The sequence below is a fragment of the Equus quagga genome, chromosome 2 (genome assembly GCF_021613505.1).
Source record: "Equus quagga isolate Etosha38 chromosome 2, UCLA_HA_Equagga_1.0, whole genome shotgun sequence".
Taxonomy (NCBI): Eukaryota; Metazoa; Chordata; class Mammalia; order Perissodactyla; family Equidae; genus Equus; species Equus quagga.
Window position 1 is genome coordinate 46195142 of NC_060268.1, and position 27284 is coordinate 46222425.

At 37.2% G+C, this 27284-nt stretch overlaps 1 protein-coding gene across 3 annotated transcripts in view; it reads left to right on the forward strand.

Annotated features, from left to right (window-relative positions):
• Positions 1–2363: 2363 nt before the first annotated feature.
• USP8 (ubiquitin specific peptidase 8) overlaps positions 2364–27284 on the forward strand; it is a 59240-nt gene continuing 34319 nt past the window's right edge. For 2 of the 3 annotated variants that reach the window (XM_046654797.1, XM_046654798.1), the window contains exons 1-6: positions 14272–14440; positions 17377–17521; positions 21701–21786; positions 23397–23559; positions 24494–24536; positions 26603–26747. In XM_046654797.1, coding sequence (XP_046510753.1) covers positions 14337–14440; positions 17377–17521; positions 21701–21786; positions 23397–23559; positions 24494–24536; positions 26603–26747 — 686 coding nt within the window. In that variant the 5' untranslated portion in view covers positions 14272–14336. Of the gene's footprint in view, positions 2486–14271; positions 14441–17376; positions 17522–21700; positions 21787–23396; positions 23560–24493; positions 24537–26602; positions 26748–27284 lie in introns of those variants that run through there. The other variant, XM_046654796.1, reaches the window with a different exon arrangement.

A 27284-nucleotide genomic window follows, 5' to 3' on the forward strand; every position in this document is an offset into this window, starting at 1 on the left:
ATAATGTCATAAATTTTATCATATATATGAAAGCTAAATTTTTCCATAAAATATTAACATGTGATTCACTTCTTGCATTATTCTGGGATAATCATGTTTTATTGACCTACAAGGCCTATATAATCTGTGTTCCATTCCCTCCCCACTCCTCTGAGAGCATCTCCCATCGTGATCCCACTCATTCACTCCATGCCAGCCATGCTGTCCTCCTTGCTGTTCCTTCAGCATGTGTCCCCCACTAGAATGGAGGAGTTGTTCAGGAGGGACTTTATATCCCAAGTCTAAAACAATGCCTGGCATAGAATACACATTCAGTAAATATTTGTTGAATGGATGGAAGATGAACCAGGTTCAGCAAGTTTTGGACTATAGCTTATGCCGGATGGCACCGGAATTAAAGCTATGGTCCAATACCGGCCATGCCTTCTAAACCACTAGTGACCATTGTTTAGTCTAGGTACCATAGATACTGCTACCTGGTTTGTTACAACACATTTTAAAAACCTAGGGTTTGTGATTCAATTCCATAAGCCTAGTTTCATCTAGGTAACCCTGCTCCTTAAGAACTCTCATTCCACTAATTTTTTTTTAAAAGATTTTATTTTTTTCCTTTTTCTCCCCAAAGCCCCCCGGTACATAGTTGTATATTCTTCGTTGTGGGTCCTTCTAGTTGTGGCATGTGGGATGCTGCCTCAGCATGGTTTGATGAGCAGTGCCATGTCTGCACCCAGGATTTGACTAATGAAACACTGGGCCACCTGCAGCGGAGCTGTGAACTTAACCACTCGGCCATGGGGCCAGCCCCTCATTCCACTAATTTTGAAAAGTCCAAAGCCCACCCCCAGATTTCTGTGAATTTCCAAGGAATGTTCTTGTTTTTTCCTGCTTTCACCACCTTAGTTCAGTTTGGGAATCATCTTGTCATCTTGTGCCTAGTTTCTCTTCTGCACCTGTTAACCCACATGTGGAACTTCTTAGTTTTCGAAAAACTCAAGCAAATGACTTATGTTTTTAGCAAACATGACTGATGCTTTAGGGAAGTGGGGGAATTCCACTTATCGGGGAGAATTGGGGCAATTAGAGCAAAAAAATAAACTTTAGATGAATGTTAAAGAGTCCTATTTATTAAAACATTTCTGCCACCCCATCATAGGAGACTGTCTTCATCGCTTAATCCATTCTTAAGGCTTCTCTCTTTTTCTATCACCTCACATTCCTGGCGTCCTCTCTCTGAGAGTGTCTTCAAAGAACTCCAAATTCTTCTCCCTGTCTTTCTTTGGCTCCTCCTCCCAAACTCAGCTCTGGGTTTTTCTTTGCATACTCAAATTCATCAAGGTACTCAGCAGGAAAACAACAACAACGTCAACCCACTTCCTTTCCTCAGATCCACCCTCAAAAGATAGACGGAATTTTTTTCCTTAGTTACGAAAAATTTGCTAAGGCTTCCTAGTTGGCAGATCCAGGCAGTACAGTATATTTCATATTATATCAGTCTTAAGCCTTTGGGGGAAACTATAGGTATAAAAGAGCTACCATATTTTTGCAGGAATTTCATTGTGATGGAAAGGAAATTAACATTTATTGACAGGCTCTATGTGAAGCATTGCTGGGCTAGGTGCTTTCATTTATTCATTACAAATTTATTGAACACCTATCCGGTACACACTTTCATTTAACGTGTTTACTAGACCTGGCCTTCGGCTTTCCCATCCGTGAGACACCCGGACCGTCCCTGGGAATTTAGTAACCATGGCCAGCAAGCCCATCCAAGCAGATAATGGGAGCATCCAATCACCTTTCTCTACGAGAGAAAGAGATCACCTCGCGAGAAGGTTCAGACTTCTCGTTCTGTTTTTGTAAGATTGGGTTTTTGACGTTAATTCTATACATATAACGTGTTTTAGGATCACGTCCGTTCTTCTTTGACAAGAGGCTTGGCTTGGGAGATTGTTAAACTTCTGGCCCGAATTTGAGGGGATTCAAATCCCTTTTCTAGTCAGCCCTAAATCTCCAATCTGAGGAGGAAGATACGTAGCTAAAAGGCACAAGAAGGAGCCCTGCTACCTCCGCGGCAAGGCCCAGGATAAGGAGGAACATCGGGGTGACCGAGCTGCGCTCGAGAAATGCTGGGCGCGGGGGGTGGGGGAAGGGACGGGCGGGCGAGTTCGCTCCAGCCCAGCGTACTCTGGGCCCTGCCCCGCCAGCCACCCAAAACGTCCTCCTCAGCGCTCCCCCCAACTCCGGCGCGGCCCTCACGGCCCGGGGCACGGCTGGGGAGGAGCGAGCAGCCGCGGGTGCGCGCGCGCAGCCCCTGCCCCGCCGTGACGTCAGAGACGCGACGCGTTGTGACGCGGTGCAAATTGGGAAAAGGGGATGAGCTGGGCTGGCTTCCGTTGGGATAGCGAAAGCTAGTTCTTCCTCTGTTTGGTGGAAAATGGGCGTTTGGCGAGTAGACTGGCGTTGGTGAAGCGCGCCCAGCGCCAAGGTGAGTGCGGGTCTGGGTCCTGGCGTTTGTTCCCCCGAAAGCCGTACGCGGTGAACCCGCCTGTCTTTCTCCAGCTGTTGGTCACCAGGGAGATAAGCCCTGTCGGCGGAGAGGAGTGGGACAACCTCAGATCGGCTTTCGGAGGAGGGACCCAACCTCGAGTCTTTCCCCCTGCCCACCTAGGGTTGCCCAGCGAGTTTCATATGGACTCAGGTTTTCCGGTCGTAAAAGGTGGCCTTGACCATTCCCCCTTCTTGGACACTCACACTCGACTTTGACCTCCTTCTTCTTGTCTCCGTTTTCTGGTTTTCTGCTGTCGAGCTACAATCCCAGGCCTTACTACAACCCCTTAGAGCGTTTCCCAGTCCTTCCTCTGTCCCAGTCGAACTTGGTTTTAGGGAAGTCCAAGAATGAGTTTAAAGACCCCATAGGCGTATCGGAGTTAAAACTATGACTTCCCCAAATAAAAGCCTTTTTCCCCCTAAAAGATTGCCTCTCCTAGAGTTGTGGGACAAGTTAATTTCACCTCCACTTCACCCGGGAGATTATCAGAACCCTGAATCGCAGTGATGTTCATTTATACGTAAAGCTGCAGACCACACTTCTGGGTTTCTTTCTTGCCTCCAGTTCATTCTGTGACCTTGAAACAAGTCACTTAAGCACTAACAAAATATTTACCTTAAGACAGAGGTGTTGCAGAGCCTAAGGAATTTAATATTTGTTAAGAGCTCTGACGGTTTCAGATGAAAGGGATCCCGAGCTAAAGGGTGTTACTTTTTCTGATTCTGCAAGCATTCTTAGTTTTGTGTGTTTTCTGCAGCCATTAAAAATGTCAAGTGATATTTGTTAAGGAAGTGTTCCTGTTTTAGGCTTGCTCTGCGGCTTTGCTCTGTAAGCAGATTTTGCATTTCAACAGATTCTGTTTAAGATTCGTTGTTGAATGTCTTTCATGATGGATTTAGACAGTTTCTCATGACTACAGTACTGGAGCAGTTTATCTGAATGGCCATGTCAGTTGTGCTGTGTCTTTATTATACTGATATGGCTGCCTTGAAATGTGTATTTCTTATCTTGTGACACATTAGGTGCATCTTTAAACTGAGATGGTAAGGACTATGATAGTAAACAACAACAGCAACCTGTCATTAATGACAAATAGGCATTAATTGTACATAAGTATGTATTGTGTTCTTTGAGAAAACAATGCATGAGAAAAACTAACAAAAATATTTTAGATGTCTTTCTAGCATTTAATTTTTTTATATGTTTACTTGAACTTTATTAATCATTATAGTCATTTGTTTATTAATGTGAACATAATGGGAAAGAACCAAAATGGCTTTTGTAAAGTAAGATAGTTGGAAAATAAATCCAGCGTGTCAGGTTTTTTTCCATAAAATGTCAGCATTATATTTTATTATGAACTTTTCTACATGAAGATATACTTATTTTTTACAGATGAAAGGAAAAAAGTGCCCGTTAAATGTGAGTTACTAATAAAATTAGATAAGGAAGCATTTTTTGGAAAATCTTGATTCTTGTTCCAGTTACCTATTGCTGTATAACAAATCACTCCAAAGCGAAGTGGCTTAAAATTACCATTTATCTCATGTTTCTCTGGGCTGGCTGGACTCAGCTGGTTTGGGTTCTCACTTAGAGTTTCATGCATTTGTAGTCAGATAAGCAGCTAGGGTTGGAGTCCTCTGAAAGCTCAACTGGGCTGGACATCCAAGATGGCTCGTTTGCGTGCATGGCAGTTGATGTTGGCTGGGAGTTCAGCTGGGGATATCAGCTGGAGTGCCTGCACAGAGCCTCTTCATGTGGCTTGGACTTCTCATGGCATGGAGGCCGAGTTCTAAGAGCAAGTGTTTCAAGACACAGGAAGTGGAAGCTGTGCCTTGATGTCTGTTAAAGCTGGGACCCAGAAATTGGCACAGCATTACTTCCAACATTCTCCGTTGGTTAGAACAATTAGAGCCCTCCCCACACCAGGTGGTGGACTCCTGCCTTTTGAAGGGAAGAATGTCAAAGAATTTGTGGCCATATTTAGCCTACCATAATTTCGTTGACAAAGTTGTATTAGACTAATGTTTGGATTTAGTAGTAAATGCAGAATATGGTACACTTCCAATTTCTTTAACCATAATGCTTTATATTTTCATGGCACATTACAATTTTCAGAGCACTTTTCTGTATATATTTTTTCATTTGAGAACTCTATAGACACAGATGAATCATACCCGTTTTGCAGAGGAAAGTAAACTCTGGAGTGGCATTGGTGGTGTTGGGAGGATTTAAGGAATTTGCTCAAAGTCATATGATAAATGGCAAATGAGACTAAGACCTACAATATTTTCATAATATAAAATGTATTATTAGTAAATGATGAAATGTTATATTAAACTTATTAGGAATTCCGTGTTTATAACCATATTAATTCAAGTAAAACAGTGCTCATGTATAGTGAATAAAATCAGTGTTAAGATAGCTAAATCTTGGCTCTTCTAACATTACAATTTAGTTTTTCATAATACTAAATTCTCTGAAACGTACCAAAAATGATGTGAACCTACATGTCTTTCTACTATAGTGAAGGGAAATTATTACACATTATAAAACCAATTCCAAAACAAATTAAGTATTTCTGAAAAAGTTATGGTGTAGGAATCCTGGGGGTTTTATTTTAATTTCTCAATTACAAAATTTTAAAAATGAAAATGATTTTTCATAATTTTGGTAGATTGGGAATTATGTGATTTAAGATGTCGATTTAAGCTGGAAACTAATTGTCATCTTCATGTTGTTTCATTGCTTCTAATAACATGCTTATATCCATTCTTTATGTCTGTGGTTCTCTGTCTTGACTGCACATTACAATTCACCTGAAGAGCTTTTAAAAATACCTATGTGCAAGCAAGTCCCATGCTCAGAGATTCTGGTTTTATTGTTAACAAATGGCTTCTGGGCATCACTATTTTTAAAGAGTTCTGTAGGTGATTCTAATATACAGCTAGAATTGAGAACTATGTCTTTTTCTTTAGTACATACCAAGTATCTAAGTATGATCTGGTTCCCTACTCATCTGTTTCATGTCTGTTAAAAAAAAAAATTAAGGAGATAAAGAGTGAAAGGAGGTAAGACATGGATTAAGGTTATAAATGTAGATAGGCACCTATTCTGGAAAACAGGTACTCTTCTGTTTTTTCTAGGAATGGTCCTTCTTAATAAAACCAGCCAATTTTGGCATGATCTTTTAGTGCCTATATTATGGTACTTTGCTTTGTGTTACTGTTATGTACTTATCTTTCATCTAAAGAGGTAGAAACTTTGTTCAAAGGTATATTCTTTGTATCCCCTGTAGCTCCCAACACTGCGTCTTGAATAGATGCGGGCACACTAAATGTTTACCACATTGAAGCCAGTTTAGACAGTCACTCTTCAGAACTAGGGCTAGTTATTTTACTCTTTTTTTCTTGAGCATTGTAAGAACTTTATAAAAGTTCTTTAGAATTCTCTTTTTCTTTGATTTCTATGATATTGCACTTTTCTAGGTTTCCTTCATTCTCTCTTTCTTTCTTCATTTAGGAAGCCTACCCTTCACCTCCAAGTTCTGAGCCCTTCAAGAATCTTGTCAGCTGTAGAAAAACAAGATCTCATTTCCTTGGTGGTTTGTTCTCCTGATTTTAGTTACTAGTACAAATGATGTCTGTGTTTTAGAAACTACTCTAGAAGTTTTGAAATATACATAAAAGTGGAGAAAATAGGATTATTTTAAACTATATCCTAGATAACATATCATTTCAGTCTCAGTACTTTATCTCCCAAAACAATAGGGATTATCAGAATTAACATTAATGCCTTAATAGTTGCTTTAATGTACACCTGATCTCTATTTACATATTTACATTTCTCTCAAGGCATCTTTCTTTAGATGTTGTTTCTTTTGCATACATTCAACATGTTCAAATTTCCTGTAAATTGGTGGTTGTTACTTGGGAGTAATTTTGCCCCCCCACCCCCCAGGGACATTTGGGAATGTCTGGAGACATTTTTGGTTGTCACAACTGGAACAGGGTGGATACTACTGGCATCTAGTGGGTTGAAGCAAGGGATGCTGCTAAAAATCCTCCAGTGCACAGGGCAGCCTCTCACAAAAGTTTTATCCAGTCCAAAATGTGAGTAGTGCCCAGGTTGAGAAACGCTGCTGTAAACTGATCAGTTTTTTAAACTACAGTATTCATTTATCGTTAACAGCAGTACCATTCTTCACATTTCTCAGGGTAGAAAGTGTGTGTGTGTCTGTGTGTGTGTGTGTGTGTACACAAGAGAGAAAATACTCTGTTTCAGTCAGTCTGGTACGAAAACATGTTTCTGCCTTTTGTGTTCTTTTTTGCAGTGGCCTGCCAGTTATTCTTTTCCAAAGTAGGGTTCCCTTACTCCTGTTTCCTTCAAATCCATCTTGCATATCCCCACTTTGACCTGCCCTCAGATACCATTTTTGCCTTCAAGAACTGGCTTCTTATTGCCTGCTGAATTAAATATAAACAGTTTTGGATAACTTCAAAAGTCCTCCATAATGTAACTCATCTCCTTCCTAATAATATATTTTATTATTGTTAGCCAACAGTTATTAAATGTTGACTAGAAGGACTACTGGGGTAGATGCTAGAGGTCTAGCATGTGAGAGTAATGACATGTAAAGACATGTCAGTGTAATCCCTTGATCTAATTGATTATTTCCTGATAATCCCTGTAGTATTTCTTACTTTTCTCTTTGCTTTCCCATACTAATTCCTCATTTTGTATTTTTGTGTTGGTTTCCTATTCTGGTCTGCCCATCTTTCTGACTCTATTCAGAGCTAAATGCTATCCTTAGGGCCAGTTTCTGTCTCTCTCATCACATCATCATGAGCACTGCATGCTTATGAGGTATGGGGGTCTTACTAGTGATATTGTCATTTGGCCCAAATACTGCACCAAGGGAATGATATATAACAAGTACTATAGAATTTAGACCAAGAAATGAACTCCAAGAACTCAGACCATCAAGGATGGAAGAGGTGGAAATTAAGTTGGTTCTTGAAGGAAGAGGGACCAGCACAAAAGAGAGGAGAATGCACTCTGGGCTGGAAGCAGCTTTTTTTCCCCCCAGGCTACACCAAATTTTGTCCGCTTTTTGATTTCCCAGTGACTAGAGTCACATATTACATTTAGTGTAGCAATTAATTATTGCCTTATTGTGTAATGAGTATTAGTTTGGTCTTGTAACTAGACTAAGATATTTGCTCTTTATTCCCTAAAGCAGTTACTCAAAGTAGCTAGTGTCTGTTACAGGCTTGAAGCTTGTGCTAGAATATAAATTAGTGCACTGCTTTCTTCATAGCAAAAGTCTTGCTTCTATAAAAAGTTCAGTGTGCTTATTTGGTGATTTACATTCTGTCATAAGCTGCTTATTTTATCACAGACTAGTAATACACAGTTCCCCAACCAGCACTGGTCTGTGGACCACACTTGGAGTGGCATTGCTTTGCACCACTTTTCCACTTTTTCAGTTGTAACCTAAAGTAAGAAATACATTTTACATTTCAACCCAGTGTTCCATATATGCATATAGGCGTACATATAACCGAAACTAAAGTTTCATGAAACAGTACTTAACCTTACTATATGTGACATGCTCTGGTATTTTCTCTTGCAGTTTTATGTTTTTAATGCTGATTGTGACCTTTTAAATAGATTTTAAAAACACTACTCTCAAGCATTTAGCACAGTGCTAGATACATGGTAGTTGCTCAGAAAATATCAGAAGTGTTTTGCAGTGATTAATTCTTGAAAGGGTTGAGCCTTAATACAGATTACTTTAAAACAGATTATTTAATCAGTACTTGCTTGTCTGTGGCATTTTGAGTGAGTATAGAATGGATTATATGAAATTTAAGACAGAAGATATAATGAATATTGTTGCTGTCTGAAGGGCAGAGATAGGGCAAAATGATGGATGGCCAACAAAGAAACTTTGCTTTCCTTTCAGCATTGCTAAGGACCTCAGCAGTGGCTAGTGTGAAGCCCTAGTTAAGATGTCAGGACCAGTTTGAATGACCACAAACCTCAGTGTTTACTTTTTACTTTTTAGTCTTCACTCTGGTTCAAGTCATCTAATCTCTACTGTTTGGAAGGATCAGAAGGATGTCCTTCCGTCTTCTCTCCGTTGTTTACTCATTTTCAGGACTGTCTGCATTTCATTTTTGGTGCATCACTGTTTGACCAAAGCTGGAGTTCTTAATCTTTATCAGGCTTACGCATCTTAAGCAAATTTATTTTTTGTTTTAGAGTAACTAATTTTTCTTACGTATACTTATTTTTTTTTTTACTTACAATTCTTTTTGAAGCATAGCATAGTTTTAATGGGTTATATTTTATGTTTAGTTTGTTCTAGATCTAAACAAGTAAATTCTATAAATTATTTGAGTTCTGTAGTTATTGAACATTTTTGTATAAGTATCTGGTTTGTTGTAAGACAACAAACTGCTGCTGCTCTTTTCCTTGTTTGTACTGTTGCAGCCGAAATAACGAATTATGAATTCATTCAGTCATTCTGGCCTTAGTTTATTTTATGTCGGTCTATTTTGAAATTTTGTTAATGGTAAAATGCAGCAGAATGACTTACTAAAAATTTAATGTATTACCTTTCACATAGATTTAAGTTGGATATGTATCCTTCTTTGCTATCTCATTTGATTAAGGAAAAATATCCTTTACCTGTGTTTTGACTTCTGCAGAAATGTGTGATAATAGAGGCTGAAATGGCAATTAAGGCAATGCTGTAAGTATTTTTAACACCAGGCATGTTCTTTGACAGTGTAAACTATGTAATTTTGTTAATGAAAATTATCTGAGAAAGTTGTTACTTATTTCAGCTGTTCTCAGAAATCAGCTAAGGAGGGGCAGCCCAGGGGGCCCAGTGGTGTAGTAGTTAAGTTTGGACACTCCACTTCAGTGGCCCAGAGTTCACGGGTTTGATCCCAGGTGCAGACCTCCATGCCACTCGTCAAGGCATGCTGTGGTGGTGTCCCACATACAAAATAGAGGAAGATTGGCACGGATGTTAGCTCAGGGCCAATCTTCCTCACTCCCCAAAAAAGATCAACTAAGGACAGAAAAGGTAACTTTTTAAAAGCACAATCTTTCTGCTAGAAACCCTCACTAAAAGCTTTGTTATCATAATCTTATCCCTTTGCTTTCCCTCCGTGTGTCTAATCATTTACCAAGGCCTGTCATTCTACCTTTCTAGTGTCTTTTGTCTGCCTCCTCTGTTCCAACTCTACTGCCCTGGTTCTGACCTTCATCGTCTTTCCTTAGGATCATTATATTAGGTAACTAGTGTCTTCCTTACCTCGTCTTTTAAAGCCTAACTTTGTACTGTTGTCAGTTTGGATCACATAACTCCCTTCTTCAGAACTCTGCTATGGCTCTCTATTACCTTTCAAAAACAAAGTAAATGCTTTAATGTGACATTCAAGGCCTTCTATTATCTGTTCCTAAACTTTTTTTTTTTTTTTAAAGATTGGCACCTGGGCTAACAACTGTTGCCAATCATTTTTTTTTTTCTTCTCTGCTTTATTTCCCAACACCCCCTCCCCCCGCCCCCGGTACATAGTTGTATATCTCAGTTGCAGGTCCTTGTAATTGTGGGATGTGGGACACCACCTCAACGTGGCCTGACAAGCAGTGCCATGTCCGTGCCCAGGATCCGAACCCTAGGCCGCCGCAGCAGAGTGCGCGAACTCAACCACTCAGCCATGGAGCCGGCCCCCCTAAACTATTTTTTCAGGCTTTATTGTCTAGTAGATCCTTGTTCATTCTCTGTACTGGCCAGTTCCTAAAGATGTTGTTTACTTTCCTGACTTGTTCCTCATCTCTGTCAAAAGCCTTCTCCCACCAAGACTACATGAATACTGTCCCTTCAGTGATGCCTCCCAAGATCCCTCTAGTCATACTTAATTTTCCTTAATCTTTCTTATTTTACATTATTTATAGCTCCTTATGGTTTGATATCATACTATGTTGTACTACCACGGCTTGCAACTTTCTCTTTCACATTATTTTTTTAAACTTTGTGAGGAAATGGATCACATCTAATCTTTTGAGTTCCTGGAAGCACAGTGTCTTCCATACAGCAGGATATCTGTGAAGATTTGAATTGAATTTTGAAATTGCTAATGATTTGCTATTTTAATGTTGCCTAGGTAACACATATAGTTTTTATATTCTTTGCCTTTTAAAGATCCAAGCTTTAAAAGCAATCTTGAAAAGCAGATTCAACTGAGAACGTGTTCTAAATCTTCATTTTAGAAGATTCAAATCAGTGTCTCTCTTGTCCCAACCAAGAAACCTAATTGTCATGAATAAACAAAATAGATTCTACCTGACTTTTTGATGTGTACTCTGTAGTTAGACCGCTAATACTTATGACTCAGAGGATAGAACTAGAAAAACAGATACTATCACACTGGTACCTGGTTACTCTGCCTAACTCTGGCTTTAGTTATTATCTTAGTACACGTAGTAGTGTCACCAATAAAAAATCATTGGGCTTTTTGGGAATTATGTTTCAAGAGCTGGCCTGTATCAGGATAGCAAATATTGGCTTTCTGTGGTTGAGTAAGTTTAAGATCCTTGATGAGCTAGTTAAGAGCAGAAAAGTCTCAGGGATAACGCATTACTCTTATCTTACTGTCTTCTGGCCTTCATTAATAGTCCACGCTCCAACGTCCTCTGCCTCTGCCTCAGTGATATGTGTGGTGGCATCACTGAGGCCTCAGGTTTCTTTAAGCACCTTCCTGAAAAGTTAGTTTCCTGACTTTTCTGTGCTTTCCCTTAGTCAAAAGTATTATTCCTCAACTGTTGCTTCTTATGTTTAAGCAGAAATCATGTTTCTGGAGCAGCATTCCACTCTATCCCATCATTCTCTTTTTCATTGCCAACTTTTTTTTAAGTTATTTACAGTCTGCTTCCATTTCTTTATTCCTTAATGCTCGTGCTCTTGCTTCCACTCACACCACTGTATGGAAGCTGTACTCCACAAGGTTATATGTATATATCAGGCTCTTCCAGTGTTGCAAATCTGTTTTTTTAAATCAGTATTTTAAAATACGTATATTTTGTGTTTGCTTGTTTCACCCATAACTTCCTAACTTTTACATCTGTCCAGGTATTCTTTTCACATTTATATACAATTGCTTATATTTATTCATATTTGCATTGTAATGTAATTGCTTTCTTTAAAAATTTTTAATGAAATAAGTACATTACATATATTCTTTTAGTGCTATAAAACATGATAATAAAATGATCACCTGTGATCACCTGTGAAGGTACCACCCAACTTGAGAAATAAAACCTTATTGATACCCTTGAAGCTATTTGTGTGTGCCTCCCTGATTACATCTTCTGCCTCCCCAGAAATAGAATTTATGTTTATTTCCTGTCTGTCTTTATAGGTTTACCTAATTTGTATTCTTAAGCAATATACTGTTCAATTTAATTTGTTTTTAAACTTTGTACAAATGGTGTCATGTTATATGTATCTGTGCTTTTTCACTCAACATTGGGGTATAGGCAGGAGGTGAGGAGGTGGTGGGTGTGGGAGGGTAGGGCATGTTCTTTGGTTAAACTGTTTATTCTGGGAGGTCAGGGACCATGTCTCATATACCCTTTGTATCTTTAACATGTAACATGGTGTTTTTTGCAAGGTGACATTCAAAGGATACTGTTGATCCAAGGGATCCCTATCATGCTCTTTCATTAAGGCATTCTCTTAGCTGGTTTGGTGATGAATTGTTGATGAATTAGATACCTAAGTAGGAGGACATATTTAAGGTTAGTTGATCCATTTGAGAGTGATGGTGTGGTCCAGAGGCTTTTCTCCCCTGTCACTAGCTTTAGACACAAAATGCAGAGTGGAAGGAACAGTGTAGAAAATGTTCATATATGAGATCATTGTTTCTAAATGCATAGGTCTGAAACTACTCATTAAAGTATTTGGTTAAACATATGTTTATAGATACATACGGAGCAAGTAATGATGGAAAAAACCCAAAATTATAAAAATGTGACTTTCGGAGAAAAAATACTTTGGTTTGGTGACTAAGACAGTGGATTAAAGGCCCAAGGTTAGAAGGAGTGAGTATCAAGAAATCACGGAGTATTAGTATTTAATATAAAACGTGACTAGAATCAAAGCAAATTGGAGTGCTTTTAGAGTTTCATATAGGTGAACAGGAGCCTTTTTCCCCCTAAAGTTGTACCTTACTCAGGTTTTTAGGATTAGATGTTCATTGATGTCCATTCATTTAATAATAGTGAACTGATGTAATGAAGAACATTAAGATAGGGGAAAAAAGTGATAGGAAAAAAGTTGTAATCTCTTAAAAGTATTGATGTAGATTTATTTGAATTGTGGTTAGTTCTTCACAGCTGCAGATCTTGTATAAATTTAATTGGGTTCCTGAAATTTTTGTTTGGTGACACTTTATCATCTTTCAAGACTCCCCATTTGATGTGTTCCCCTGATCTGCACCATCTACGCGGATCTCTATACATGTATACGTACATAACCACTGAATTGGTATGTACCTAGCCTTTCTTCCTCTTCATTTTGTTTACTGCCTCCTCCATCTTCCTAGTCAGAATTTACCAGAGCAGATGAGCAAACAAAGAATGTCAGGAAACATCAAAGACCTTTTCAGGGTAAACCAAAATACTTAGATATGTTCTACCAGAAACATGATCTTGTGTTCCCAGCTCCATATAAAGTGGCCCTTCCTACCCCCACCCCCACTTCTTTCCTTTTATAAACTGACAGCATCAGTGAGAAAGAGAAATATTTCTACATGAAACTTCCTTCTGTTTGTGATCTATACATTAATGCAGATTTAACAGAAGGAAAATATAAAAGCTCTTTCTACTCTGTTGCTTTGACAGGAAAAATTCCTAATATAGTCATGCACCGCATAACAGCATTTCGGTCAACAATGGACCACATAAATGATAGTGGTCCCATAATATTAGTACCACATAGCCTACATGTATATTAGACTATACCATCTAGGTTTGTGAAAGTGCATTCTATGATGTTCACACAACAGTGAAATTGCCTAATGATGTATTTCTCAGAATGTGTCCTCATCGTTAAGTGACACGTGACTGTACTTAAGGTAAAATGATACAAACAGTAATTCATTCAGTTAATGAAAATTTGAAAAAAAATCGTTTATTGATGCCCTGTATGTCTTGAACTCCCAAAATAAATGTTCAAGATAACTTAAAATTAACTCTGTTAGAGGGAGAAAGTCAAATACAGTATGATCTCACTCACAAATAGAAGATAACAACAACAACAAACAAATACATAGAGACAGAGATTGGGTTGGTAGTTACCAGAGGGGAAGGAGGGAGGGCAGAAAGGGTGATTAGGCACATGTGTATGGTGATAGATGGTAATTAAGTTTTTGGGAGTGAGCATGATATAATCTACACTGAAATCAAAATATAATGATGTACACCTGAAATTTATATAATGTTATAGACCAGTGTTATCTCAGTTTGAAAAAAGGCGCAGCAAATAAAATAAATAAAATTACAGCAAATTAATTTGGTTAATGAGAAAAAAACATTAACTCTGTTAGCAAAGGATACAGTTTAGGAGTTTTCTTTTTTTAACTGCTCACTTGTTTCATTGTTAATGAGGAAAACTAGTGGGGTTATTTGCGTTCATTTTATTTCAGAAAAGAACTACTTTTAATGAAGTACACCATCCATTGTGAAAGTGGAAGAGTAAAGATTATTCATCATGCCTGCCGTGGCTTCAGTTCCTAAAGAACTCTACCTCAGTTCCTCATTAAAAGACCTCAATAAGAAGACAGAAGTTAAACCAGAGAAAATAAGCACTAAGAGGTGTGTGTCCTTTGCTAGTTTGCCTGAGTCATATATTAATTTTTAGTTCATTTCCATACTAAATGAGTTAGCTGAGTAGTTAATTTAAAGTTTATTTGAAAAGTGATGTCATCACCTGAATAAACTGAGACCTCCTTTAGAGAAGTTCTTAACTTTATCTTGGCAGAATACATACATATACTCTGCTAATACGCATATTATCTGGTCTCTGGACAATATGCCAGATCATAAGTTTAAGAGGTAAAGACTACAAGGGTCTAAAAACTCATTCAACCACAATTAATGTCTTTTCATAAAACAGTATAAAAATACTTCTTAACTAAAGATCATTTTTATCTTTGTATATTTCACATATAAGATGTGGTCCTAGCATAGTCTTTCTTTGAGTAAAAGAGTAGAGATAGTATTTTTTATCCAAAATTCAGCAAAGTATTAATTTGTACCAGTTTGACATGAACTTTTAACCTAATGATTTATTGTATGTATTTTTATTTTTGAGGGCCTATAGTCTATCTACCTGCTGAGGTAGAAGCTGGAGATAATACCTTCCTGGTAATGATTACAAAATCTGTCCTGAGATAAAATGTAATAGCAATGGAGAGGTCCAACTATTTTAATATTTATGGAAGTAATTTTGCTAAAAATGGGATATCATTAAAACTGTTAACTTGATGATAGTTTTATCTCTGTTGAGGGTCACGAGGCAGTAGGGGAACTTTTTCTCTGAATTTATTTTGACCAAGAAAGGAGAAGATTTGGAGATAGATAAATAGCTACTTTATTATAGAGTTGAAAATAAGAGTTTCAAAAGGAAAGGTGGGTCTAGCCAGCCATATACCCCAGACTTGGGGCAAGAAGATTTTAGAAATCAGGTGGAAAATAGGTGTTCCATGGCTGGAGATAAATAGTATTGGAGGCTTCAAAAAAAATGATTTGGGGCCAGCCCTGTGGACTGGTAGTTGAATTTGGCGTGCCCCTCTTCGGTGGCCTGGGTTCATGGGTTCAGAGCCTGGGCACGCAGACTTAACACCACGCGTCAGCCATGCTGTGGCAGCAGCCCACATACAAGGTAGAGGAAGATTGACACAGATGTTAGCTCAGGGCTAATCTTCCTCAAGCAAAAAAAGAGGAAGATTGGCAACAGATGTTAGCTCAGGTTGAATGTTCCTCAGCAAGAAAAAAGTGATGTATATGTATGATTCCAAATGAACCTTTGAAGAGGCATCTAAAGAAACCTGTGATTGCACAGGGACATCTTTGTGAGTCATTTTCTAAAGGAAATAAACTGAGATGGGAAGAAAACAGAATATCAAGGATGAAGATGAGAGTAGTAGGAACTTTAAAGAAGGTCAGGAAAGAAAATCCCAGAATGAACTGATGTTTGTAAACATTACTAAGGACAAAATGGACTTTTTAAAAAGAGATCTTTTGGGGAGCAGGAAGAATAAGAGAGGATTGGCCTACTTCCTGAGCTAAGTTGGTAATGTTGATGGGGTGATGGAGAAAGCACAGCTCTATTTGATTCCTCTTGAATGATTTTCAAATAGGAAACAATGGGAAAAATAAAGCGACCTTGAGGCTTTCTCAGAGAGCTTCATTGAATCGTAAGACAGATCAGTCCACTCTAGCAATGTCTGATTTAGCTCTAGGGCTACCCTGATCCCATAGGAAGTGGTATGTCAGAGGACTTCCTAAATATAGCACCACAAACTCGTGTTCTTGTTATCTCATAGCACTGTTCTAGAGAATGTTAGAATCCTTTAGGATGTTTGGCTGCTTCACTGAACTCTTAGTGGCACTGCAGCTATCTCAGCTTGATCTGCTACATATAGGCCCATAAGATGTACATGCATTAGAGTGAAAGAAATTTGGAGAAAACCCAAGGACTGTTGCACCCACTCCCAACTCTTCTAGAGAATCTCCTGACTAGCTTTCGTTTGATTTATCTCTGTCTTAGGACTATGATGTCATGGTAGGCAGGGAATACACTGAGTGAAATAGTCCTTGTGTAGGACCATCTTTGGTCCTAAATACCACTTTGGTCCTGTGCCTTTGTGTGGTGTTCTAGTTCCTTGGCCTGACCAACTTCATCGTTAATCCATGTCTCAATCTTGGAGCACAGTTAGAAAAATATAGAAAACAAGATGCACTGCTTTGTATAAATAAGTTATTGATAAAGCTTTTTGTATGTAAGCATTGGCACTATAACTTGGTTGCCAGAACTTTAGTCCTAAGTGAATGAATTCCTTTTGCAGAAATGCCTATTTTATTATTTTGCTCTCTAAAGACAGTTAATCAGGAAAATATCCTTAGAATGGACATCGCAGAATCCTCAAATTATTTTACTGAAGTGGAATTTTAAGATGACATAAATTTAGATTAAGATGACATCTTAAATCTCTTTTCCTTCGAGGACCAGTTAATCAGAGTACACTTCAGCCATTTTGTAGAAAACTTTAACCAAGTAAAAAGATTGAACTCATATCTCTTTCCTATCCCTAGTTTCTTGGCTTTTAGGTGGGGAGAATTTTACATCATGATCAGGAGGGAGTGAGGAGACTTGAGAAGTATTTAACATTAAAATAATAAAGATTTTAGCTTCCCTCCTTTAATATAAATGGTATGCAGTTATGTTCTTTCATCATAGAGCATGACTATTATATGGATTATATTATCTATTATAGCAAACTTTTAAAACTGGACTCAATGCATTTTGAACAGTTTGGTGGTATATAAGCAGCTATCATGAAGCAAATATTCACTTGTAGCATAAGGGAAATTTTCAGGTTACATCTGAACTTATATGTAACTTTGTGTCAATTCTGAAGTAGTGCAACCTAAATTATGAAATTCATTTTATCAAGATTCTCTGTGGACTTTATATATGACTTTTTTCCCCTCAGATGTCGTGTTTTAATTTTTTCTCTAATTTTAAGTTATGTACAGAGTGCCCTGAAGATCTTCAAGACAGCAGAAGAAAGCAGATTAGATCGTGATGAGGAAAAGGCCTATGTACTGTATATGAAATATGTGACTGTTTATAATCTTATCAAAAAAAGGCCTGATTTCAAGCAACAGCAGGTACCTTTTATTTCTGCATTCTTATTTCTTATTTTTGCACAATGGAGCTATTGATCTCCTCTTAAAGTTTTAACTAACACTGAAATTTAGGTCACATTACAGCATCAAGTTCAAAGTCTTATGCAGATAGAAAAAACAGCTAAAGATTTAGTTTCATTATTTGCAAATATATATGTGTGGATACACACACACTATATACACATACTTAATTTGCCTTGGATTAGTACAAGTTTATAGCAACATAAAGACTCACAATTAGTTTTCTGTTATATTGTTGCCAGATCAAGTGGAAGGATTCAGTTTACTCATGCAATAAATAAGAAAATATGAGTGTGATTATACTTTCTCAAGATTCAAAGTTTAGTCACTTGTTTTCGTGACACTTTTTATATTTGACTGACATTGTAGCCATATTAAAGATCTCTGCAAAATTAATACTGATCAATTCCATTTCTGTTATTATTTTGCTTTTAATCCTTTGAGCCAGTGCCTTCTTCCACTTTGCTGAAGCCATGGGTAAGGAGGGAGGGTGGGGGAGGTGTAAATGAATAAAGAGAACTGATGACTAAGATAAGTATTGCTAGAGGAAATGGTTGCATTTCGATTGCATCAGAAATAGGCAAAAGAAGAGCATAGAGACTAGGTTAAAAAGTGGGAAGAATATTGTGTTGGTGGTTCCAGCTTTACTTAGGAATGATCTTGCTACCAGACAATAGTAGCAAAATACTGCCTGTAGATTTCTTACCTGGTAGAGAAGCCATTCTTGAATTAATATTGAGATTTTATTTTGTTCACTGGTGGTAGAATTGGCTTGCCTCATTTAAATTGACTTATAGAACTAAAGAAAGTTTTATTATTCTTTGAAATAACCTTCTTTTTCCCCCCGAGTAGTGTGACTGATATAATTCCTTTTGGTTGTTGATTAAGGGATAACATTAATGTTTTATTTAATAGTGATAAATTGTTGCTAGTGTTTCTTCTCAGCAGCAATGTTACGCTAATAATAGTGACTGGGATTTAGATCTAGCTTTGGAAAGCTGGCCGCTTGCATTTGGAGGCCATCCTCTGTGTCATCCTCCTGTCCACAAATGGCTGGATTGGTCCTGCCCTTGGAATCTTCTTGGGCATACTTATCTGCAGATAGAGACAGAAGCTTGCCCAAGTCAAACAAGTTTTTGCATGCTCTTCGATGGTTTTTACAGTGTCTGTTAAAGTGGAATTACTTAAAAAGAAGTGTAAAAGTGTTAAGTAAATATTTTTGAAAGATTTGCAAATTTGGATAACAGTGGTGGTTTTGGTGTTTGCTGTTTCGTGTGTTGTGGTAGGGCCAATTTTTTATGTATTTGTTTATTTTTTGCCTTATTTTTGTAAGTTAGTAGTTTTTTCTCTGACAAGGTTGAGAGTGTTTTTGTAGCTACCTTTTTTTTTTTTTAACTTGAGAAGGCTAGGAGTAAATTTTAATTGATAAGAGATTTTTCCATTTCCACAGAGTATCTATTGCATTTCCAAGGGGAGTATCTAGTTGGCAATGGCAGAAGTTGTTCAGGTTAGGAAGCTCCCTGCAAAGGCTCAGGTAACCCAGGCTGTTCCTCCATCTGCTGCAGTTGTTTAGTTCCTGGTTTTCAGGAAAAGAGACTGTTTTTCATTTGCTCTGTCCAGGGTACCGCATCTGCTTCTGTCTTAGAACTGTTTTTTCATTTCTTTTATTTAGCCCAACCTCTCCAGTGCACTTCAAGTGTGGGAATTTTTAAGTTTACTAACTAATATTTTCTGAGTTTTACCCTTAAAATCGGTAGGGACAGCATGTAATATCACCAAGTCTTCTTCAGAAACTTGTACGTTTCACCCTTGTTTTCCATGAGGGAGTATTTAAGATTTAGATAAAACTTGTCAATTTAGCAAGCTCACTAGTAGAGGACACATTACGGTTATTGCTTATTGGTTGAAAAAATCAGTTTATGAACATTTTTTTCAGGTTTATCTTAAAAAGATGGGAAGGCAAATATATTGAAAATATTACTGTAGCAAAATCTAGATAAAATTAGAATTATATTTTTAAATCTACATGGCATTCTTGATAATCGTATTACTGGTAAACCTTTTTATTAGGGAAATCATGAAAGTTGTTTGAATTTGTGTGTTCAGGAGTAGGAAAGTTCTACTTGGTAAACCAGAGAAGCAAACGTTTTTAGTTGTGTAAGAATTAGATGTTTTTATTTTATTCTGCCAGTTGTTTGTTTTTTTGGAGGATGATTAGCTCTAAGCTAACATCTGCCACCAATCCTCCTCTTTTTGCTGAGGAAGACTGGTCCTGAGCTGACATCCCTGCCCATCTTCCTCTGCTTTATATGTGGGATGCCTGCCACAGCATGACTTGACAAGCGGTGCATAAGTCTGCACCCAGGATCTGGAGCGGTCAACCCTGGGCCGCCAAAGCGGAAGGTGTGAACTTAACTGCTGTGCCACTGGGCTGGCCCCCTTATTCTGCCAATTGTTAATACTATGGAACATTTGAAAGTACTTATACAGTTGTGCACAACATAACGACATTTCAGTCAACAGTGGACCGCGAATACCACAGTGGTCCCATCAGATTAGTACCAAATATAGCCTAGCTGTGTATTAAGCTCTGACACCTAGGTTTGTGTAAGTTCGATCTGTGATGTTCGCACAATGACAAAATCACCTAAAGATGCATTTCTCAGAATGTATCCCCATCGTTAGGCAACAACGTGACTGTACTACTTTAACTGTGCTCCTTTAAGTGCACAGAGAGATAATTATTGACAAGAAGCCTCACTAATATTAGAGAGTCTTCTGGGAGTGGGTAACAGGCATGCCCAAACACAAACAGTTTTTTCAGCATTTAAACAGAGTTAAGCTGGGCTTACAGGCTAGCTTCTTAATGAGTTTGTATCAAAAAATTAATAAAACAAGTCATAGTATTTTTTATTTTTACTTTGTATTTTGTTTTTATCAGAAATCTTACAGTAATGATTAGATACTGTTTTCTGTTAAAAAAAGTATTGCATCAGTAGTCAGGACATTGTGGTAACTGAAGTAATTATAGTTTCCACTGTGATTTTCAGTTGACACGACACCAAACAAACCGTATGCTTTTATTGAAATCACATAGTGAAGGGCCCTTTTGATTTATTTAGTCTTTAATCTAGAAGAATAAACTCAACCAAAACATGATCTACTTTTAGGCTAGATAGATAGACATGTTAGCTGTTACCAACAGATTTATTCCACCAGCTCTTGGTGACTGCTTCTCAGAGAGCCAAAGATGGATATTTCTGGCCCACCAGCCTTTCTTTTTATAAACTTTGATTACTGTTCGATCATTTGTGATGAACTGTGCTAGTAGTCTCTGTTTGCAAAATCATACGGGCAAGTTGTGGCAAATTAGATCTAGTAATTAGCTGAGTCAAAATATACTACTGTTATGTCAAATCAACCTTGACTTGAAAATGTCTCTGATTGCAGTATCTAAGTGACCTTTCAGAGAAGTGAGGTTTTCTTTAACTTTGTTATGCTTGTTAGTAAATTATGTGCCAAACCTTTTGTGTTTTTTTAAAAGTAGATTATGTTATTCATGATTTATTTTCTATCATTTGATTTTTAGTTACTCAACATTTCCTCAAGTGTAAAACTTGTTTTATGTCAAAAGTGTTTTGACTCCAGTTGGGAGGTAGGTAGTACTGTAAAATAAAGGTGGAAGCAAAAGCATCTCAGTTTGAAACAAGTAGAACAAATCCCATGCTGTAGATTGGGACACAGTTTGCTTTATGGCTTCTGAGACTGGAGAAGAAAACTAGGGTAACATATTTATAATAGGATAATATATTTTGTTCCTGAAAGCTTTGCTTTTTGGCACTCTTATCAAAAACAATAAGAGTAGTATTTACATGTCTTAAAGGTGCCTTACAAATAATTTAAGTTGTTACCTACTGAATTTTTTTAGCATACTAATGGTATGAAGAGATACTTCTGAAACATTTGGAGAATAGTTGTGCATTTATGTAGATTAAAGTTTAAAAAATACTTCACATTCAGTCACAACAGTGTTTTCATCTAAACTTTGCTTTACATGAGCACCATGATTTTAATGTTAGAATTAGTGCTGTGTACAATGGCCAGTACTAACAGTATGGGATGGTTTTTCTATAATTTTAGGAGTACTTTCACTCGATACTTGGACCCACAAACATCAAAAAAGCTATTGAAGAAGCCGAAAGACTCTCCGAAAGCCTTAAACTCAGGTACAGACATTATAATGCATTCTTTAACAGAATGTACATTTAGAAGATAAAAATAATATTTAGAATTTGTCCATTATATCTGACCTTGTATATAAATCCCAATTCCTAGAGATAAGTCTTATGTTAACTGGGACACAAAAATTAAAATCTTTTGCTGTATCACCTATATTATGTTCTATATTAATATTCTTTACTGAAATTTTTAAATGTTTAGAATGATAGATTGTTAAATTAAGCATTGGTACATTAGGTCAGCGCTCAGGTCCAGTTTTTTCTAAGTTTCTGACAGGTTTCTTCAGAAAAGTATAATTCCTCATATGCCTGGTGTTATAATGTGCTACTGGACACTGGTCTTACTGGAAGGAAGTATTTACTGTTAGTTTTGATCTGCCCTGTTGCAGAAGTTATATATGTTTTTTTAAAAAAATCTAATTCTAGTATTTGCCGTGACTGGCTTACCAGGCTTATAAAATAAATAGAAATTAACAGTAGGTTTCAATTTTCAGTCATTAGCCATTCTTGAAATAATAGAATTAAAAAGGAAACTATTTTTAGTTCAGTATTTTTTCTTAATGGTTTATCATACTTGGATCAATTAACTATTATAGTTATACACATCATAGCCTTTACTTAGAAATTATCTTTTTCAACTAATGTATTCCCTTCATCTTTTCCAGAAATTACTAATCTTGGTGCTGGAATATGTTAAGAAGGATGAAATATGTTAAGAAGGATGATATCATTTAGAATCACTATTCTCTTCCTCCTTTAGCCAGTTAATCAACTAAGTAGAATAGAATTTCACCTAATCTTTGGGTTACCTATTATTAACTGTTTTCTTTTTGGATTTGCCTAGTTTTTTCCCTAATCATCCTACTACCAACAACAATCATGTTTTTTATTCTTCTGTCTTGGATTTTGGGTCCCTTTTCTCCCTTATTTGTTGTCTGTACTTTTTTAATATTTTGAACCACTTTATAAGTGAATGAGGCTTTAGAGTTAATTTTAGGATTTTAGGATTATAAATCCTTTGAAAAGGAAATTGCAGCAGATTTGAATCATTAAAAAGCTGAAATTAGTGGGAGGGAAAAACCAAAAAGCATTAAACTTCAACCTGACAGCATCAAGTTTCTTTTTGAGATTTTGGGGCCATTTAAAATAAATCTACAGAGGGCAGATTTACGTGTTGCAGTTTGTAACAGGAACACTGGCAGAGTCAGATTTCAGTTTGAGGGAGAAAGTATGCAGCCATAAGATACCCCAAGGTGGGGGCCGGCCCGGTGGCGCAGCAGTTGGGTTCACGCATTCTGATTCTTGGCGGCCCTGGGTTCACTGGTTTGGATCCCGGGTGCGGACATGGCACCACTTGGCAAAAGCCATGCTGTGGTAGGCATCCCACATATGAAGTAGAGGAAGATGGGCATGGATGTTGGCTCGGGGCCAGTCCTCCTCAGCAAAAAGAGGAGGATTGGCAGCAGTTGGCTCAGGACTAATCTTCCTAAAAAAAAAAAAGATACTCCAAAGCCGGGTACTAATTTTATGAAATTGGAACTCCTTAACTTTCCACGATCATGCCAATAAAAGACATCTTGTCTTCTTTTTTCAACTAGATATGAAGAAGCTGAAGTTCGGAAAAAACTTGAAGAAAAGGAGAGACAGGAGGAAGAGCAGCTGCAGAAACAGAAAAGACAGGAAGCAGGAAGAGAGGACGGTGGCACAACAGCTGAAAGTTCTTTGGAAAATGTATTGGATTCCAAAGACAAAACCCAAAAGGTATTTCATTTTTATTCCCTGAGGTAAAAAGAGTGGTTCTTTTTGTCAGATGATTTGCTTAAGAGTTCACTTCCCACTACAACATTCTTTTAGGCAACATGGGTAAAATTTAATGTGTTTTTATGGGACCACTGTCATGTATGCAGTCCATCATTGACCAAACATGATTAGGCGGCATGTGACTATCTGGTTGCTTCCTCCTTGTGTAATTTAACTTGTTCTTCTGTCTCCCATATTTCACGTAGGCTGGAAGTTCAACCTAAGAGCTTAATTAGATTCAGGTTCAGTTTTTGGTTTTTGGCAAGAATGCTTCGTAGGTGATACTATGTACTTCATATTGTACCATATTAGGAGGCACGTAGTATATATTTCTTTTCTTTTTTGTTTTTAGTGATAACTAAAATTGATCAATACGTTCAAGTGGGTCCTTGGTTTTCCCATTTATAAAATGAATACCTTACAGAATTATCCTGTGTTGTCTTGATTAGAAAATGCAAATTTGTAAAACTTTGTATTAATTCATTTTCCTTTAATTATGTAATGGAGAACACTGAAGGGAATAGCCAGAATTTTTATCATAAGAAGTACTCTCTGGTTAAATTAAATATTAAATTAAATTAATTAAATATTAAATTTCTGTAACAGTCTGTGCTTTTAAATTATATTTGGCCTTTAACTGAAGAAAGTTGGAGGAAATGTCATATGATCCTGATAGGCTGCTAGTTGTTTTAGCAGCTGTTGACTGTCAGAGTAACCTGGTAAAGCTATTACTGGTAATGCGGTTACTGTTCATATGTGTTTTTATAAAATGCCAGTTCTCTGTATACTTCATTTCCTAGGCTTTCTGTTTCAATGAAGTATTAAAGTTGAACTTTTTGTTTCTATGAAAATTTTTGTTCTATTAAAGTCAAAACTTTCTTTTTCTATGAAATAGATCAATGGTGAAAAGAGTGAAAAAAATGAGACCACGGAGAAAGGTAAGTGTAAACAGAAAGAGGGAGTTCTTTTAGGTTATTAGTGAGATCTTCTTTTAATCAGAATAAGCTTCAGGTTTTCCACAGTGAGATTTTTAGCATCACATCTAATCTGTATGTAAGCTTTTATCATTTTTCCTAGCCCGTACAATTATATTGAAAATGTATTATGTTCTGTATTTATATATCATGGGGAATATTTATGGTATATGCAATTGAAAACATCAAAACCACAGTTTGTATTTGTCATTGTTTTGTTTTCAAGATGTAGTTTAGCATAGTGGTTGAGAGCGTGGAATCTCAGAAGTCAGAATGCATGGATTTGAATAATGAATGGCTCCTTCTCTGAATTTTCATGTGATCTTGAGCACATTGCTTAACCTCTCTACCTTAATTTCCAAATCTCTAAAGTGAGGATAATATTAGTACCTATTTCATGGAGTTATTGTGAGACTTGAATGAGTTAATATATGTGAAGCTCTTAGAACACATAGTAAACTTTATATAATATTACCTATTATTACTTATGACTCTAGGTTATACACTTAATTATTTAAAAGGCTTTTTCACTCTCCTCAAAAAAATCTAAACCAGTAATTTGGATATTATCCATAGGTGGTTGTGATGCCCTAGTCATAAATATGTGACCTAAACAACAAGACTTAGGCAATGGCCTACATTTTCCTCTCTCAAAAAAGATTTAACTTAAATATTAACTGTACGTAACACTAAAATAAATTCTCTATTTAAAATATTGCCATACAACGATTTAAAAAATAAACTGAGGATAGTAAGGTACCTTCCTAAAAGTTATCAGTTCCTCCTCAGATGAGTTTTTATCGGTATGTATCTCATCCTGCTTAGATCTTAGCTGCCTTAGTGGTTTTTCTCAGCTTGTTTAAAGTGTTTTGTTGTCAGAATGATTTTGATGGTTAGACAGGGAATCAGGATGGTTACCAGCAGCTGGGTATTTTAGCTTAGGAGTTACTGTGACTATGCTCTTCTCACAGCTCACTGCTGAAATAGTTCGTTTCATGTTTAAGTTGTCTTCTAGTGCTTTTTAATCTTTCATTTCAGGTGGTAGAACCTGGAAGAGGACAATAGCAACATAGGGAATATTTATTTGGGCTAAATATTAAAGGGCTAGATAGTAAATATTTTAGGCTTGGAGGGCCCTACGGTCCTTGCTGTTGTCGTGTGAAAGCAGCCGTAGACAATATGTAAACAAATGAGTGTAGCTGTGTTCCACTAAAAACAGGTGGCCATTAATTTGCCAACTCCTGATAATGGAACACAAATAACAAGCTTTTGGCTTGTAACTTTAGGAATATTTGGAAATAGAAGTTTTTCAAATAGTCCCCATAAGAGCCCATCAGAGATTTTTTTTTTGATGAGCAACATTGGCCCTGAGCTTAACATCTATTGCCAATGCTCCTCTTTTTGCTTGAGTAAGATTGTCCCTAACATCTCTGCCAATCTTCCTCTGTTTTGTATGTGGGATGCTGCCACAGCATGGCTTGATGAGCACTGTGTAGGTCTATGCCTGGGATCCGAACCTGCAAACCCTGGGCTGCCCAAGTAGAACATATAAGCTTAACCACTACACCACTGGGCTGGCTCCTCCCATCAGCAACTTTTAAAAAAGAGTTTAGACCCTTTCAAGAATTTTCGAGCCATATGAGCCATAGATATTTCTTCTGGTTGACATTTTTCATATGGCTTAATTTTTTAAAATAGAATAAGAATATTTTCATGAGATACACATATTAATTTCCTTTATTGTATACCAGTAACAACCAACAGCAGATGTAGTTGTAACCTCAATAGCAAGGTTTGGTATTTAAGTCTATAAACAGAGCACTGAAGTAGTTTCTTGATAAGTGTCAAAAACACAAATTATATTTAATGTTAGTTTTAAAAGATAATAAATAGTGTGATGGAATAACAAATATATGAGACCCACTACGTTTCGCTCTTCTAGAAAAAGCTATGCTTGTCCTCTGGTTAGTGATATGCTAGCACACAGAAATGGGTGTTTCTTGTAACTTATATTGTTTCTCGAATCCAAGGAGCAATCACAGCAAAGGAGCTGTACACAATGATGATGGATAAAAACATCAGCTTGATTATAATGGATGCGCGAAAAATGCAGGATTATCAGCATTCGCATATTTCAAATTCTCTCAGTGTTCCTGAAGAAGCCATCAGTCCAGGGTAGGTCATTGTGTATTTAGATAAAATGGTAAACTGGGGACAGTAATAAATATTACTACTTAGCATCCAAGCTAAATGTGATAAAAGTTGTCTTTTCTTTTCCTGTTGACCTTTTCCTCCTTTGCTGCTTAATGACACACCTTACCCTTTCTCAAGCATACTATAAAGGACATTCCAGTTTGGCTGTTTTCTCCTATTTGTGGCATTTGGAGCCTTATTAGAGAAGAAATGCCTTTCTGTCCTTTGTGTGTCCTGTCTCCCCAGATGTTTGTTGACTAATATCTCCTACTTTTTTGTTTTTACAGATTGGTACTTGAGCTAACATCTGTTGCCAATCCTCCTTTTTTTTTTCTTCTCCCCAAATCCCCCCAGTACTTAGTTGTATATTCTAGTTGTAGGTCCTTCTGCTTGTGCTATGTGGGACGTTGCCTCATCATGGCTTGATGAGTGGTGCTATGTCCGCACCTGGGATCCGAACTGGCAAAACCCTGGGCCACCAAAGCAGAGCATGCGAACTTAACTACTCAGCCACGGGGC